The sequence below is a fragment of the Castor canadensis genome, chromosome 3 (assembly GCF_047511655.1).
Source record: "Castor canadensis chromosome 3, mCasCan1.hap1v2, whole genome shotgun sequence".
NCBI classification, from domain to species: domain Eukaryota; kingdom Metazoa; phylum Chordata; class Mammalia; order Rodentia; family Castoridae; genus Castor; species Castor canadensis.
The window spans coordinates 148,859,377-148,877,614 of record NC_133388.1 but is presented as its reverse complement, the minus strand read 5'-3'; the positions used below and the strand labels follow the sequence as shown (position 1 = coordinate 148,877,614).

The following is an 18,238-nucleotide window of genomic DNA, read 5'->3' as shown; positions in this document are numbered from 1 at the left end:
TATTACCAGGTATTAGCATTTACAAGTAAAAGAATCCAAAATGTTTGTGAATTTTCAAGTCATAAGAAATGAAAAGTTCAACACATATGTCTTTAGAAGTTATACTTCTTTGGAAGGTACTTTACATACCACGTGCTAGAGAGCAAAAAGACCATGTTTAGACATGTGTACTATGTCACAAATGATTATTCCTACTAGAGAAATCATTGACTCCTTCTCACCACACTTACAGTAGTATGAATGAAACTCATGGATTCACAAATTTTAACAATAAAAACTCTTCACTAGAATATCTGATATTCCTCATATCTGCTAGTCCTCAAAAACGCTCAGAATTCAAACATTATACTCAAGCATCTGGTAATCACAAGACAAGTCTGGAAGCTTTTATTGGTCAGAAAAGGGAAGCCTCCCAGGAGGTATTATGGAGCAGGATGCACTTGAACCAGGTAGTAGTCAGTATATCTACACAGGTATTTCAATTGAACAGAAAAAAAAATGTCATCAACAAAGCATTTTTGCTAATTGATCAGAAAAGATGTCTGTGACAAACATGAGAAATGTTTGAAGAATTGGACAGAGTCCAGAATGATTGGAGTGAAGGACATTTGTAAATAAGAGATGGTTTTAAGGATAAGCTATTTCAAGGGCTGTTGATATTAAATGAAAGGATATTAAACTTTATCATAAAGACATGAGAAGCCAGGCAGGAGAGGATTTTGAAGAAGGAGATTCAAGGAAGACCAATTAAAATAAAATATGAATTGGAAGGAATGATACTGTTTTAAAATATAGGTTTTACTATTATTTAGGTATGATAAAGCTACCAGATCAGGGGACAACTGTCATTGAAAAGGTTCTAGTTCAGCAAGCTCCTAGACATCCACGTAGAATAATACAGAAAATAGAAATTTTGTTAACATACATACACAAGGAAATGGCAACTCCAGCCTGAACATGTTAATGGACTAGGGAGGGAGGCCATAAAGAAAATTCCATTTAGAAAATATTGTGTTAGAACACAAACATCAAGCAGTTAAAAGCTGCAAGTACAAAATACCATAATCTTTGTGGCTAGGGAAATTGTGTTGAAATTGAAACATTCAATATAAATCAATTTGGATATAAATGGAAAATTTCACATTATTTCTCAATTTCTTATATAATCATTGTGATCTAGTCACACCACATTCATTGTTTTCTCAGTTTCATGATGAGGAAACTTTAGTTTAAGAAAATTAAGAGGTATCTGTAATTCATACATGGAATTCATACAGTCATGTGATAACCATATGTAATAATATTGATAGCAATAATAAAATCTAACACTTACTGAGCACTTACAATGTCCAAGGCAATCTTCACAAGACCAAGAAGTGGTACCTGCTTGGCACCCACTCAATTCTCTTGCTACTTAAAATGTAGTTTTTGAACTAGTGGCAGGCACATCATGAGAAATTCAAAACTCAATGCCCTACTTCAGACATACTGCATCAGAACCTGCATTTTAATAAGATCTTTGTGTGATTCTCATGAGCATGAAAGTTTGAAAAATGCTGCTTTTTGTACCACACACACACTTGCCTTTGGATTTGAGCTTCCACCTAGAACAAGAAGAAAAATCCAGTCACTGAAAATATGGTATTAGAGCACAAGAGAAATTTAGAAGCTAGAGAAACAGATTTGTACCTTAAACTCTAATAAAAGATGCAACTATACATCAGACAAAGGACTGATAACCAGAATATATAGGGAACTTAAAAAACTAAATTCTCCCAAAACTAATGAACCAATAAAGAAATGGGCAAGTGAACTAAACAGAACTTTCTCAAAAGAAGAAATTCAAATGGCCAGAAAACACATGAAAAAATGCTCACCATCTCTAGCAATAAAGGAAATGCAAATTAAAACCACGCTAAGATTCCACCTCACCCCTGTTAGAATAGCCAACATCAACAGGTGTTGGCGAGGATGCGGGGAAAAAGGAACCCTCTTACACTGTTGGTGGGAATGTAGACTAGTACAACCACTCTGGAAAAAAATTTGGAGGCTACTTAAAAAGCTAGACATCGATCTACCATTTGATCCAGCAATACCACTCCTGGGGATATACCCAAAAGACTGTTACTCCAGAGGCACCTGCACATCCATGTTTATTGCGGCACTATTCACAATAGCCAAGTTATGGAAACAGCCAAGATGCCCTACCACTGACGAATGGATTAAGAAAATGTGGTATCTATACACAATGGAATTTTATGCAGCCATGAAGAAGAACGAAATGTTATCATTCGCTGGTGAATGGATGGAATTAGAGAACATCATTCTGAGTGAGGATAGCCTGGCCCAAAAGACCAAAAATTGTATGTTCTCCCTCATATGTGGACATTAGATCAAGGGTAAACACAACAATGGGATTGGACTTTGAGCACATGATAAAAGCGAGAGCACACAAGGGAGGGGTGAGGATAGGTAAGACACTTAAAAAATTAGCTAGCATTTGTTGCCCTTAATGCAGTGAAACTAAAGCAGATACCTTAAAGCAACTGAGGCCAATAGGAAAAGGGGAACAGGTACTAGAGAAAAGGTTAGATCAAAAAGAATTAACCTAGAAGGTAACACCCACGCACAGGAAATCAATGTGAGTCAATGCCCTATATAGCTATCCTTATCTCAACCAGCAAAAACCCTTGTTCCTTCCTATTATTGCTTATACTCTCTCTACAAAAAAATTAGAAATAAGGGCAAAATAGTTTCTGCTGGGTATTGAGGCGGGGGAAGAGGGAGGGGGCGGAGTGGGTGGTAAGGGAGGGGGTGGGGACAGGGGGGAGAAATGAACCAAGCCTTGTATGCACATATGAATAATAAAAGAAAAAGGAAAAAAAAAAGATGCTAAGAAGAATAGGTAGAAATAAAAGCAAGAGAGCCTAGAACAAAAATCTCCATTTGCTAAGTGGAGGGAGAAAGAGGACTAAGGGAACATAATAGAGGGGATAATAGAGGGGGTGAGCTTATTCAAAGTGCACTGTACACATTGATGGACTATCACAATGAAATCCTCTCCTAATAGTAACATATGTTAATAAAAATAGTAAAAAAAAAAACCCTATTGTTATTAAAAACTCCGCATTTACTTAAATTCCACATATAGCCATACCCCAAAACTAATCATCACTTTTTAACTTCAATATTCTTTTCTCTAATGCAACACAATAGAGCCCAACACTTTAACTCTCATACCCTCATGGGTTTCCTTAAACCGGAATCTGTCATAAAATACAAGACTTTCTCAACTCTTATACCAACAAAATCCAGCGTTGTTGAAGGATAGCACTTAAGTGATTCCCATTAATGTCACTACAAATTCTTAGGCCCTCAACACCAGTCAGAAATGCTTTTAAGTTGTCCTTGGTTCCTAACTAACATGCTATTAAATCTCCCAACCCAACTCCTAACATCCCAAGTCTCCTGGTGTTAGATGATCAGTAATGTTAGTCACCTGCCAAGACTGATATAGAAGAAAGAGATCTTAGGAACTGAGGCTGTGGAAGACTATTTGGGAAAGCCATTGAGAAGTAAGAGACTCAGAAAGATGGATACAGTTGGACTGTCTATACAGTGCCTCAGCAGATACTTTTGAAAGGGAGAACTTATTTAAAATGGGAAACTGTGGAAAAGAATCGCAATAAAAGGCATAATGTGAGCTAGACTCCAAACAATGACTAGTCGTTTCCAAAAGCAGAAAAGGCTCTACCTACTAGAATGAATGAGCAACGGCTTAGCGTGAAAGTAAGACCCTAGCTTGCTCCTATTATAAACCCACAGTCAAAGAGAATTTACAACCACTTGCTTCCCTCTATGTGAGAGGAAGAGTTGAGCAATATATCTTTTTTGTGCTGAGACCTTAAAGATCAGCTTTTAACCTAGAGTGGGTTTTTGTGGGTGAGTTATAAGCATCCAAGAACTGAACCTGACAGTTCCTTAAGTATTGTCACAGCAGTAGATGGTGCTTCAGTAATTTCAGCACATTTCAGCTTCTGTTGAACACTATGCCTTAAGCATGATGAGATTTGATTTTTATCTGGCACACAAAACAAATGGAAGTACAGAGGTTGCAAATTCATGATGAATTGAGTCCATGAAACCAGTCACACTGCATAATCTATGAAGGATGCTTTCAGAATGACAATCACAAAAATGGATTAGCCCTTCTGCCAGATAATTGCTCAACTTTCATTTCTCATTCCTTGCATATGCACAAGCTGTATAGCTTTTTATATATCAACATTTTTGCAATAATATAGAATGATACAGAGAAGTTTATGTGCAGTGACCTACATTATGTGACTGAATCATCACAGAAATCTCGCGTGGTAGATATGGAGAGTTTTATTACTGTCAGAGAAAGGATGTGATTTACCCAATGTTTTATGGAAAGTGGGTAAAATTAGGACCCAATACCAGTGGCATTAGAAGGAGATGTGTTAAAAATGCTCAAGTCAACTGGACATTTAGTAACTTTCAGTTCCTCTGGTGTGTGTGAAGTGATCATATTTGTGGATTTTTTTTAGATGCGAGATGTAATTGGGGCAGCTACAGCCAATCAGAACAACTTCCAGGTTTGCATGGATCGTACCATTGCCTACATGAACAATTACTGCATTCCTCTAAGTGTGCAGAATCGAGTTCGGACTTGGTTTGAATACACATGGGACTCTCAGAGAATGCTAGGTAAGCATGGCAGATTACTGATTAAATTCCTATGTGTCATATAATGAAAATCATGTAAGGTAAAAGGTGAAACGAATTGGATTTCAACAAAAAATTAAAAACAATTAAATGATCATTAAAGAATTAATACAAAAGTGATTTTTTGTCTTAAATATGTACCCATATTTTGTTGGTAAGACAAATCTTGGAAGAGAAAGTTCAAATTCTATTCAGTAGGTATTACACACTTTGCCTCACCAAAAAAAAAAGAAAGAAAAATTAAGTGTTACCAACCCCTTTTAAGAGACAAGGAGACAGCAGAGGCTCCTAACTGAAAAATTTGCTCAAAGGTACAGAATCAGCCAACTTGAACTAAAACCTGCATCTGTTCTCTAAACTCTTACTCATTCTGTGACATCACCTTCTTCCTGACACCATAGTAAAGAATATCATACTTTCAGACTACACTCTTCCAGTGCAGAATACACAGTTGGTTCTCAGAGACTCTTAATAACTAATAGTGTCTACCAGTAGTAGATACTGGACTTAAAAATATTTTTATTAAGGGACATAAAATAGGTTGAAGATAAAGTTCAACTTTTTGTTTAGTCTATAAAAATAAGAATTAGTGACACTGGAAGTCAAAATTAAAAAAAAGTTACTGCTTCCAGGAGAAAAAATGAGATTCTCAAATCACAAATATTCCTAAGAGCAGAAAGGATGCATTGGTCATTGAAAAGTGGATCTTTCTTTCACCTTTCTACCACTCATAAGAGACTCCAGCCTCATATCTGGAACCTCCTCCTGAATGACTAAAGCAGCATGCTTCTCTCTTTAGCATGTGTAGCCACCTCTGAGGGCAGTTCAAGTGAGAAAGAAGCAACCCAGAGTGATGCCTCACCCACCTCTCCTTTTAGCAGCTGTGGGTACCAATCCTACTCCATGGCTTAGGAAGTAACTAGAGACAAACAGCCCTCAGAAACAAAAAGCTACACTTTTGTATGGAGGATGTTTATATTTAGAATTTATATTGGAATCAAAAATAGGGATCTAATGGACTAATTTTTCTCTTTTCTCAATAGAAATAAGAAAACATCCAAAATAATCAACCCTCATAAACCCTGGGCATACTAGTCATCAAGAATAGGCAGTTTTGTTTATGAACTGTTTTGTCAGTCGGAAGGCCCCATTTAATTCACATGTAGAAAAATCTGTAGTGCATTCAGATTTTTTATTGAGTTAATAAGCAACTAAATAACAATAATTTGAGTTTACTCACTTAGCACTTTTCTTCTTTAGATTCCATTCCCAGCTGAGCCACCTACTAATTATGCACAATTCAGCAAGTCACTTACAGCTTCTCTGGGTTTCAGTTCTTTTGTTTTTCTTTTTTCTGCAAAGCAGGAATGAGAACACTTACCCTTAGGGTTGTCACAAGGGTCAAATAAGATAATGGGCATGACAGAGCTCTGTGAGCTTTCAAACACCACCTGCCGCATATTATTATTTGCCATCCCTAAGATGTTAGGCCTGGAACCAAGACAGGCAGAAAACAAGAATTAGATCCTTTTTTGCACCCTCGCTTGTTCACTAGCTTTCGTCTCATGATCATAAAATTTCATATGTAAAGTTTGAGCAAGCACAATTCTCTGGAATTATTCAGTATGTCATTCATAGTTAAACCTTCTTTTCTCAGAAGAAATTCAAATGGCCAAAAAATGCATGAAAAAATGCTTATCATCTCTAGCCATAAAGGAAATGCAAATCAAAACCACACTAAGATTCCACCTCACCCCTATTAGAATAGCCCTCATCAAAAACACCACCAACAACATGTGTTGGCGAGGATGTGGGGAAAAAGGAACCCTAATCCACTGCTGGTGGGAATGCAAGCTGGTGCAACCACTCTGCAAAAAAACTTGGAGACTTCTTAAAAATCTAAACATAGATCTGCCATATGATCCAGCAATCTCACTCCTGGGGATATACCCAAAGGAATGCAACACCAGTTGCTCCAGAGGCACCTGCACACCCATGTTTATTGCAGTGCTATTCACAATAGCCAAGTTATGGAAATAGCCAAGATGCCCCACTACTGATGAACAGATCAAGAAAATGGGGTATTTATACACAATGGAATTTTAGCCATGAAGAAGAATGAAATCTTATCATCTGCAAGTTAATAGTTGGAACTAGAGAACATCATTTAACCAGGCTCAGAAGACCAAAAATCATATATTCTCCCTCATATGCGGACTTTAGATCTAGGGCAAATGCAGCAATGTAGTTGGACTTGGATCACATGACAAGGGGAGAGCACATACAGGAGATACTGGAATAGGTAGTAAACCCAAAACATGAAAGCATTTGATGTCCCCACTCCAGAGGAACTAATACAGAAACCTTAAAGCAACAGAGGTCAACATGAGAAGGGGATCAGGAACCAGTGTAAAGATCAGTTAAAGATGAATCAACTTGGATTATTGCACATTTGTACATGAAAGCAATGCTAGGAATCTCTCTGTATAGCTATCCTTAACTAGCAAAAATGCTTTGTCTTCCTTATTATGCTTATGTTTTCTATTCCACAAAATTAGAGATAAGGGCAGAACAGGTTTTGCCTGGAAGCAAGGGAGGGAGGGAGGGAGAGGGTGGGGGAGGGGGGCAGGGTGGAGAAATGACCCAAACAATGTATGCACATGTGAATAAATTAATTTTTAAAAAAACTTCTCTGATGAGCATAATAATATTGTTGTGACAGGTATCTAGATCCAATAGATGGAATGAAAAATCAGAATTTTATCATCCATTTATTTATAAAATGTTTACATTTTTTCTTTTAATTTTTTTCTACTTATACTTTGGTGGTTATTTCACTGATTATTCTGCTCTGAGGTTGATATGTTTATCTTTACAAAGATGAGTCTGACTTGCTTGAGAACCTGCCAACTACCATGCAGTTATACCTCGCCATTGATATGAACTTCAAGATCATCAGCAAAGTCGATTTGTTCAAGGCAAGTGCTTTTACAATTAATAGAAAAACATATCAATTTCTTTGCAAAAATCTTTCCCAGAATTTATGATTTTTTTAATGTTTGAACAAAGTCAGAGTAACCTGGAAAATTTGTGAGAGTCAAATAAATTACAGGTCTCTCCTGCACAGATGACTTACTCTTCAGAATCCTTTCTCTTCTAATTGGTGTCAAAGAAGAATAGTTCTTCAGACGCTTCTTGCATTAATTTAAATATAATTAAAAACTCTATAGCTCTATGTCTTTGCTAGTATGTGCATCTACTTATGTACTTTGGCAATGTATGATGAGTCAGGCCTTGGATTAGCCCTGGATTGGCCTGACAATTGGAAAATCATGTAATACAAGGTTATATGCTTAATCATGTATCTATCACAAATGCTTTGGACATAGACTTTTAAGATGGTCATATTTAAGTTTATGAAGATTTTTCATTTTCAGAAAAAAATGTATAACAAAGAGATTTTTTAAAATACTTTTAAATATTTTTATTTTATTTATTTTTTATTTATTCATATGTGCATACATTATTTGGGTCATTGCTCCCCCCTGCTCCTCACCCCCTCCTCTACCCTCTCCCTTTCTCCCCACCCCCTCTCACTTTATAACAAAGAAATTTTAACCTTAGAATGCTTTTAATTTTACTACTCCCTTCATTATGTATTATGCTGCATAAAAGTTTGTCTTGTCTAAGACTTAATTTAGTGTGAGGCATTCACTGATTCATTTATTTAATTAATTCATTCAACAAATATTTATTAAGTTCCTACTCTGCATCAAACACCACTTTAACCACTGGAAATACATCAGTTGAAAACTAACATATGTGTGGAAATTTAGTTACAGAATAGGGAAGAGAAAAATAATACATAATGTGAAGAGGGAATAAAACCATGATGTTCATGGTTAAAATCAAACAGGTTAAAGTGAATGAGGATAGTGATAGTCACGAAAGGCCTCTCTGATGAAGTGCATTTGAGCAGAGGTCTACAGGAAGCAGGGCAGTGACCTCTCCAGATACTAAGGGAGGAAAGAAAAGGTTGGGAAGTAGGGAGAATACTACAGAGATGGAGAAGATGAAACTCTGAGCTGGGAACTCATCAAGGAGACCAAAGGGACTGGAGCAAAGTTAGAGTGATAGAAAATAAGAGAAGTCAGAGAAAAGTAGTAAAACGTGAGGCCATAAGAAAGATCAGGTTAATGGAGGAACTTGGAGGCTATTGTATAAAGTGTGCATTGGAATGTGTTCTGAGATGCAAAGACACTGAAGACCTTGAGCAGGAAATAATATATTTGAGATCAGTTTCAGAGGGATCATCTTTCCTGAAGGGTGGAGAATCTATCTTAGGAAACAAATGTGGACAGCAAAAAGGCCAAATGGATGTTACCATGACCATCTACAGAAGAGATGATGATGATTGGGTCCAGAGGAGTGGGAGCAGAATCATTGAGAAGGGGCCAAATATTGAGTGTGTTCAAAGGATAAGCCTACAGTTTTCGATGTTTGATTGTGTTAAAAGGGTAAGAGACAGAAAAGGACAAGAATGATGACAACAATTTAGACCTAAGGAATAGAGGAGGAAAGATATTTACAAAATAAAAAAGTTTGGAGTAAAGAAGGGGGTTAGAAACCAACTCTTATGCTTTGAAAGATGGTATTCCCTCCAAAATTCATGTTGAAATTCAATCCTCAAAGCAACAGAATTAAGAGATACGGCCTTTAGGTAGTGATTAAGTCATAAAGACTGCTCTCGTGAATGTGAGTAGCACCTTCATAAAAAGACTCAGATACCTTAAAACCAACTGAGGCCAATAGGAAAAGGGGACCAGGAACTAGAGAAAAGGTGAGATCAAAAAGAATTAACCTAGAAGGTAACACCCACGCACAGGAAATCAATGTGAGTCAATGCCCTGTATAACTATCCTTATCTCAACCAGCAAAACCCCTTGTTCCTTCCTATTATTGCTTATACTCTCTCTACAACAAAATTAGAAATAAGGGCAAAATAGTTTCTGCTGGGTATTGAGGGGGTGGGGGGGAGAGGGAGGGGGCGGAGTGGGTGGTAAGGGAGGGGGTGGGGCAGGGGGGTGAAATGACCCAAGCCTTGTATGCACATATGAATAATAAAAGAAAAAAGAATAAAAAAAAATAAAAGGACAATAAAAAAGAATAAAAAAAAAAAAGACTCAGTTAAAAGAACGCTGTTTTGCCATGTGAGAACACACTGTTCCTCCCCTCCAGAAGCCATCTTGGAAAACAGAGCAGCACTTACCAGACACCAAACCTGCTGGCTGGCACCTTGACATTAGACTTCTCAGCTGTCAGAACTATAAGAAACAAATTTTTATGATTTATAAATTACTGGTCTATGGCATTTTATTAGAGCAGCACAAAGTAGATACCTTAGTTTGCCATGATTGCTAAAAACATTCACATAGAAATGTCATGTAGGCAATTTGACTTATATATCTGTGTTCTAAGAAGATGAATGTGGACATATCAGCATGTTAATGTCTTTTAAGCCACAGCACTCGGTGTGATCACCTAGTATGCAAGTGTAGACAGAATAGGAAATGTAATCCATGAAGCATGTGCCTTGAAAATACATAATGACAAAAAGGGCATGGTTGGCTCGAGTTTGTAATCATGGCTACACTGGGGCTGTGGCTCAAGTGGTAGAGAGCCTGTCTAGCAGGCTCAAGACCCTGTGTTCTAACTAAAGTACCATCAAAAATACATACTCACTACCACTGGAGACAAGATGAAGAAGCAAGAGCATATTGTAGAAAAGTTAGGCAGAATCACACCCAATATTAGGTTAACTGATAACTCTATAGGATACTAGAATCAGATCAATATCCTAGGCCTCCTCTTGATTTTTTTTATTTTATTATTCATATGTGCATACAAGGCTTGGGTCATTCCTCCCCCCTGCCCCCACCCCCTCCCTTACCACCCACACCACTCCCTCCCTCTTCCCCCTATCCCTTCAGTACCCAGCAGAAACTATTTTGCACTTATTTCTAATTTTGTTGTAGAGAGAGTATAAGCCATAATAGGAAGGAACAAGGGGTTTTGCTGGTTGAGATAAGGATAGCTATACAAGGCATTGACTCACATTGATTTCCTGTGCGTGGGTGTTACCTTCTAGGTTAATTCTTTTTGATCTACCTTTTTCTCTAGTTCCTGGTCCCCTTTTCCTATTGGCCTCAGTTGCTTTTAAGGTATCTGCTTTAGTTTCTCTGTGTTAAGGGCAACAAGTGCTAGCTAATTTTTTAGGTGTCTTACCTATCCTCACCCCTCCCTTGTGTGCTCTCGCTTTTATCATGTGCTCAAAGTCCAATCCCATTGTTGTGTTTGCCCTTGATCTAGTGTCCACATATGAGGGAGAACATACAATTTTTGGTCTTTTGGGCCAAGCTAACCTCACTCAGAATGATGTTCTCCAATTCCATCCATTCACCAGCAAATGATAACATTTCATTCCTCTTCATGGCTGCATAAAATTCCATGTGTATAGATACCACATTTTCTTAATCCATTTGTCGGTGGTGGGGCATCTTGGCTGTTTCCATAACTTGGCTATTGTGAATAGTGCCGCAATAAACATGGGTGTGCAGGTGCCTCTGGAGTAACCTGTGTCACAGTCTTTGGGGTATATCCCCAAGAGTGGTATTGCTGGATCAAATGGTAGATCAATGTCTAGCTTTTTAAGTAGCCTCCAAATTTTTTTCCAGAGTGGTTGTACTAGTTTACATTCCCACCAACAGTGTACGAGGGTTCCTTTTTCCCTGCATCTTCGCCAACACCTGTTGTTGGTGGTGTTGCTAATGATGGCTATTCTAACAGGGGTGAGGTGGAATCTTAGCGTGGTTTTAATTTGCATTTCCTTTATTGCTAGAGATGGTGAGCATTTTTTCATGTGTTTTCTGGCCATTTGAATTTCTTCTTTTGAGAAAGTTCTGTTTAGTTCACTTGCCCATTTCTTTATTGGTTCATTAGTTTTGGGAGAATTTAGTTTTTTAAGTTCCCTATATATTCTGGTTATCAGTCCTTTGTCTGATGTATAGCTGGCAAATATTTTCTCCCACTCTGTGGGTGTTCTCTTCAGTTTAGAGACCATTTCTTTTGATGAACAGAAGCTTTTTAGCTTTATGAGGTCCCATTTATCTATGCTATCTCTTAGTTGCTGTGCTGCTCCTCCTCTTGATTATGTTGTGGTCTAGATTTCCATCAAGAGTTTGATAGAAATATAAAAGATGTCATACTCAAATTGGCAGGTGACACAAAGCAAAAAAGAATAATTTAAAATGTGTTAATTATAATTTTTTAAGATAAATGTTTAAAACAATGAAGAAAACCAACAAGATTAACTGCAGCAAGTATAAAAGTAAAATTCTGAACTTACATCTATGACAGAAATTTGGGAGTTTTGTTCCTTTCTAGTAGAGGTGGACTATTGCATGCATTTGTCACAATTGATCCAATTGTCCCTTATGTCTTTATATCACTGTATATAAATTATGTTTCTATTTTAAAAGAAGAGTGGCCTCCAAAGAAAATGTCTAGATGCTGAGGAAGTTGAGTTGTGGGGAAAAAATACATTGAAGGGCAGCAGAAGTTTAATGTACCAAGGTTTGTTATATGGACAAGAAATGAGACAGTGTACATTGGTCAGCAAAACAACATTAAGCTATGACCCCATTTCTAAGGTGTGGACACTTGTAATGTGCGCAAAAAGTTTTCCAGTCTTCTATCAGGGAGAGTGTGAAAGGGGTTCCTGCTTTGGTTAGCAAGGTCATGTATGTAAATGAATCTCACAATGCAGCTTGCCATCCATCAAATTCATTAAGTAAGTCACAACCAGCATATAAGATTGGAAAGTATCAGAACACCTCACACATAGGAAAGGGTATTACCAAAAAAAATTCAGTTATTTATTTTTAAATATACATATACATAATTATCTGTATACTGGGCCCAATGAAACTTCATGTCTTATAGGCTGTGGTCAAAATCCTTATCTCAAACTAGCAAAAATGCTATGTCTTTCTTATTATAACTTACGTCTTCTCTTCAACAAAACTGGAGAAAAGGGCAGAACAGGTTCTACCTGAAAGTGAGGGAGGTGGAGGAAGAGGGAGTGGACAAAGAGTAAGGGGAGAGATGGCCTAAACAATGTATGCACATATGAATAAATGAATAAATTTCTTAAAAAGAAAGAAAACATGTATGAAAGCCACTAGACTAAATTGACAGAGTTTTAAAATGTTATTTTAAAAAACTCTTTATATCTTGATGTCTATTTTAATTAAGAATAAATGACTGCAATTAGCTATTTTCCTAAAGGGAAAAAAAAAAGACTAAATTAAATGCCAATAAATTTTATGGTATTATCTCCAAGGGAAGTTACTAGTTTTCAAATTCATAGTTTCCCTTGGTTTTTACATATGGTTTTGGAAATCTCTCAAGTCAGCAGCAGCTGATTGAGAAAAAAGGTTAAATCTTCACATCTTGCTAACATTGTGTATAAACTTAGATTCTTTCCTGACATTTCCATTAAAGATGAAGCTCTTCCCAGAAAGAACCCATTTCCATTTATATTTCTGTACAATGAAAAAGCAATTTTCCCCCAAAACCAAGTGAAGTAGAAAATAAGTGAAGCTTATTTTCTTGGAGACAGTCTTCCCAGTTTATACAAATTTATTATTTTTTAGGGAGGACACAGGTTGGCTAGGGATCCCACAATCTACATCTCATAATTTAGACCTAATTGATTCTTGCATTGCTTCAAGTCAGTCATCTGCATTCACAGAGAGCTGCCTTTGCACACAGGGAGCCTAGTGCTCAAAGCAGGGGCAAGTGCTTGTAATGGCCCTTAGGAGCCTTCACAGGGAGAAGCTGGAGGTATCTAGAGGCTCAGTGGGGAAAAATATAAGGCTATTTACTATGAAAGAGGTCTTTGGAACTAGAGTGTGGGGTGGTGCCCAAAGATTAATCTTGAAAGGTCAGTCAAAGCCAGACTGCTTTGTGTGGTGTGACCCACAACACAAGCAAAGGAGCTGTGAAAGGAAGACAAGCAGGATAGATTTCAGTCCTTCCAAAGACAAAATTCACTGCTATACTGGAGAGACCAGAATACTGAAGGATACAAACAGGGTGACTGTCAACTATATCTTGAATTTTCCTTGAAAACAAATCTTCCATATCTTTGACAGGCAAGCAGGAAGAGAGAGACAGAGAGACCCAGCACCAAGGTCAGAGGTTAGCAGGCAGTCTCCTGCCAGTCTTCAGGATAGGGTTAATAAATGGTATTGATGATTATTAAAGTCACAAATGCCTATTTTAGGATACCCAAAGGAATGTTTGGCACCTTCAGCCAAAATTTTCAGAACTTTTTTCCATTTTGTAAATATGAGAATGAACACAGATCGAGTAGAGCACCAGAGAATGATCATAACCTGAATGAACTTGCTTCAGCACCATGACCCAGCTCCTGCTACTAGGCCCCACCGCCCAAAGATTCCACCACCTCCCAACAGCACCTCTGGCTGGGCAGCCAAGCCTTCAACACATAGGCCCTTTGGGGGCATTTCAAATCCAAACTATTGCCATAAGGAACCAGAAATGTCACTAGAGTCAAAAGTAACTCTTCTTTGCCCATTTTCACAGACTTAAGCTTAGTACAGAGACTAAATTCACACATATTTTCCCATTCTACTAAAAAAAAAAAAAAGACCCTGAATCTCATCTATTTTTCTCTCTTAATCAAAGCAGGTAGAATCAGAATCACAGATTTTTCTCTAAAACTTTGCTTCAATCAAGTGTGGTTAATTAGTAAGGTGTTCTGCTTCGACATGGGGTGATCAGAGTTTTGAAGTAGCTTAAACATGAAGAATCACATTATATATTTTTTAAATTTTCACAAAATGGTTCTTGTTCCTTGCAGTCATTTTTTACCAGGCTCAAGCATGAGTATTAAACTAATAAGGAGAGATTCATTTCTATAAGATTGGAAAAATTTACTTCCTTTATGATGACTTATTATTCTAATTTTGAATTTTAAATATACATTTGAAAATTAAATGCTATGAAAATCATACTTTCACTACTAAAATTCCAGAAATGTTAGAAAATGTAATGAAAGCTCTGTTGTGCCACCTAGTGGCTAGTAGCAATATCTCATTCTTCAGAAACAAAGAGCCCACAGCTGAAAAGGAAGCCAAGGATCCAGAGATAGCAAAATTGGAATAGAGATACCACCTGTCTGTCAAGGAAGGTACAATGGTCTATTTGCTACTAGGTTAAAAATACAGAAGCCATCCCAAACAAGACACCTTACTGTGATCTGTGACTCATGATTTGTGATTATGTGGCAAATAGTGCCTGTGACTTCTTCCTACAATAGGAAAAACCAGGAAGCATTTGCATGTGAGTGACAGTCTGAGCCAGGAATAGAATTGGAATGGCAAAATGACTTCTACTACTCACACTCAGATCCTCAACAGTGACATCCTATTCAGAAATGCCACTATGTATTTTGCTACACTGAAACTATGTATCGTTTTTGCCAAGTGTTATTTTTACCATAGTGGTATCAGTAATAAATTATTATTTCTAGACATTATGAGGTATTTTGAATAGTAAGCACATGACCTAGATGAAGCCAATTCAACTGCATGTCTTGAGCAGTTTTTCTGAAAAAGGCACTGAGTGAGGCAGTAGAGGGTACCCCCAGTTATTGTGTCCATAATGTCTCTGCTCTTCAGAACTCCCCAGTAGGGTGGGGAAACTAAAAAAGTATAAAATAGCATACTTGGTTGTTATGTGATGATTAAGTGAGCTGAACATATAAAGTATGTGTATCAGTGTCTGGCACATAGGAAGCTGTATTTAGCACTACTGGTACTAACTGAGAAATAAAACCAATGTAAGTTTCTACACAGGTAAAGTCAGGTTCTTTATGTAGCCCTACTTGATCACAAGAAGATGGGTTGGATTCATCCTTAAGGGTCCATCCAACTGTGTGACTTCCCACTTTGACATCATAAAGCTCCTGGAAAAATAGAATTATTGTCAGATATCAAGGACAGCTGATGGAGATGACTTTTTAGAGAAAGTCAACCATTGAGTGTAGAGTCAGTTCTGATATAACTTAAAACTCAATATTGATAATCCATAGCATCATATCTTTTTTTTTCCTTTTTTTTATTATTATTCATATGTGCATACAAGGCTTGGGTCATTTCTCCCCCCTGCCCCCACTCCCTCCCTTACCACCCACTCCACCTCCTCCCTCTCCCCCCTACCCCCTCAATACCCAGCAGAAACTATTTTGCCCTTATTTCTAAGGGCAAGATATCTCATGATATCTTGTCAATTATTTATCCCATTTGACTTTGGTTAACTGTGATGCAAACAACCAATCAATAGCATCACTGGCATAGTCAAGGTATAGGCAACTGAATTCAGACATCCTTGCCCTAGACCTACCACCAACCATTTGTTTGTTTAGTGGGAATGGAGTTTAAGATAGGACAAAGCATTTCCTTTTACAGTAAAGGAAGCAGACCTGGAAAAAGCACTGAAGACCATTGCTTATACTTGAGGGTGACTTATATTCACAATGAGTTATAAATTATTGATAATATCTTAAGTTCTGTTGCAAAGAAAGTAAAACTAAGCTTAGAAATGGATATATTCTATAGGATTAAGGGGTAGACATTCCAAAGATAAATTGGCCAACTTTACAACTGTGGTCAGAGTTTGCCATTGTTAAAAAAGAATTTCTTGGATACAGCAACAACTATCTTACCTATAGTTCACATTTTGAATAAAAATAGGATTTCCTGCAACTCAATTCAATCTCCAGAATCTTTACTCAAATGTATAACACAGTTTTTATACAGCCCTGAATTTCTCATTGTCCAAAATAAAATGATCTCTAACAACTTTATTGCATACATCAGCCCATATTTATTTAGTGTCTAGCATGTCCCAAGCCTTGGGGAGACCCTGTGGAGACAGCAGTGAATAATGCACACACCTTGACCTCAAGTTGGTCAGGATGTAGATAAAAACACACACTCCAATGATATTCTTCCTCTTACACATGCTGTATGTGTCACCTAAAAGAATATCAAAAGGCTTCCTTAGATTTCTAACCTTCATCTAAAAAGCAAGACTAATGACAATATATTCATTGATGTCAGGCATTGCAGGGAGGTTGGAAGAATTAAACAGGTAAAGTAGAAACAACAGTAAAATTTAATACAAATGCAATGTGCTAATATAATGTTAGTGTTGATGTTTACACAGGCACTCTCACTTTACAGAAAAATGGGGGGCCAGGTATGTTTGTGTGCACCTGTAATGTCAGCTATGCAGGAGGCAGAGGTGGAAGGTATTGTGATTTGAAGCAACCTAGGAAAAAATGTAAACCCTATGTGAAAAATAAACTAAAGTAAAAATTACTAGGAGCTTGGTTCAAGTGGTACCACGTGTGCCAAGCAGGCACACAACCCTGAGTTCAAACCCCAGTACCGCCAAAAAGACAAAAGGGTATTTAGGAAACAATGCTGTACTTCTGTAAATCAGAAAACCTCCTAATGACTTCTATCAAAGAAAAGGAGCTAAGTCACAAAGAAAGAATAAAAGAAGCAGCAAGCCCCAGGAAGTAATTCTTCTTAATCATGTAATAGTGGAGCAAAGTAAATTTGGATAAAAATAATCATTTTGTGGAGAAAAAAGAAAAAGATAATAGTTCTCAAACATATAAAATAGAATGACTTCATAATGCAAACTTCACTTCACTAATCCTAAATCCAGGTGTGAAGAAGGATTTAGTCCTAAACCACACCTGCCAAAGCCAGAGGCACTTTCCCATACAGCAATCCTGCAGAGACAGAATTCTTTAACTGGTGAAACAAATTCTAAGTTTTTGCAATATACAGCTACTATGTTCAATGACTGGATCTATGTTCTATCCAAGAATGTTAACAAAAATTCATATTTAAAATAGTTCGAATGCTTTTCTTTGAGAAAATCCAAGCAATGACCTGAAAGCTATTGAAACAAGTGCTGTGCCTTCCTACTGAGAAAAGAGCTAATTGTCTGCTTATCTATTTAGGGCTTATTTCCCTAGGTTGTCTAAAGTTTCCCATTGATTTGGTCTCCCTTATTAGTGCTTTCTGCCAGTGAGCTCACATGGAGGGTAGGAGAGGGAAGATGAGGTATATTTCTCCACAGAGACAAAAATTCTTGGTTTTATTAACTTTTCTTTCTTTCTTTTTCTTTTTCTTTTCTTTTTTTTTGTGTGTATGTGAAACTAGGGTTTGAACTCAGAGCCTCAAGCTTGCAAGGCAAGTACTCTACCACTTAGGCCACTCCACCAGCCCTTTATGCTTCAGTTATTTTTGGATAGGGTCTCACATTTTTGCCCAGGGCTAGCTTCAGACTGTGATCCTCCTACCTATGCCTTCCATGTAGCCTG

The 18,238-nt window shown here is 37.3% G+C and overlaps 1 protein-coding gene across 1 annotated transcript in view; it reads left to right on the top strand.

The window, feature by feature from the left end:
* Positions 1 to 18,238, top strand: part of Cngb3 (cyclic nucleotide gated channel subunit beta 3) — a 148,158-nt gene that overhangs the window by 100,140 nt on the left and 29,780 nt on the right. Inside the window, exons 12-13 of the mRNA XM_074066994.1 lie at positions 4,572 to 4,731; positions 7,630 to 7,727. Coding sequence (XP_073923095.1) covers positions 4,572 to 4,731; positions 7,630 to 7,727 — 258 coding nt within the window. The remainder of the gene's footprint in view (positions 1 to 4,571; positions 4,732 to 7,629; positions 7,728 to 18,238) is intronic.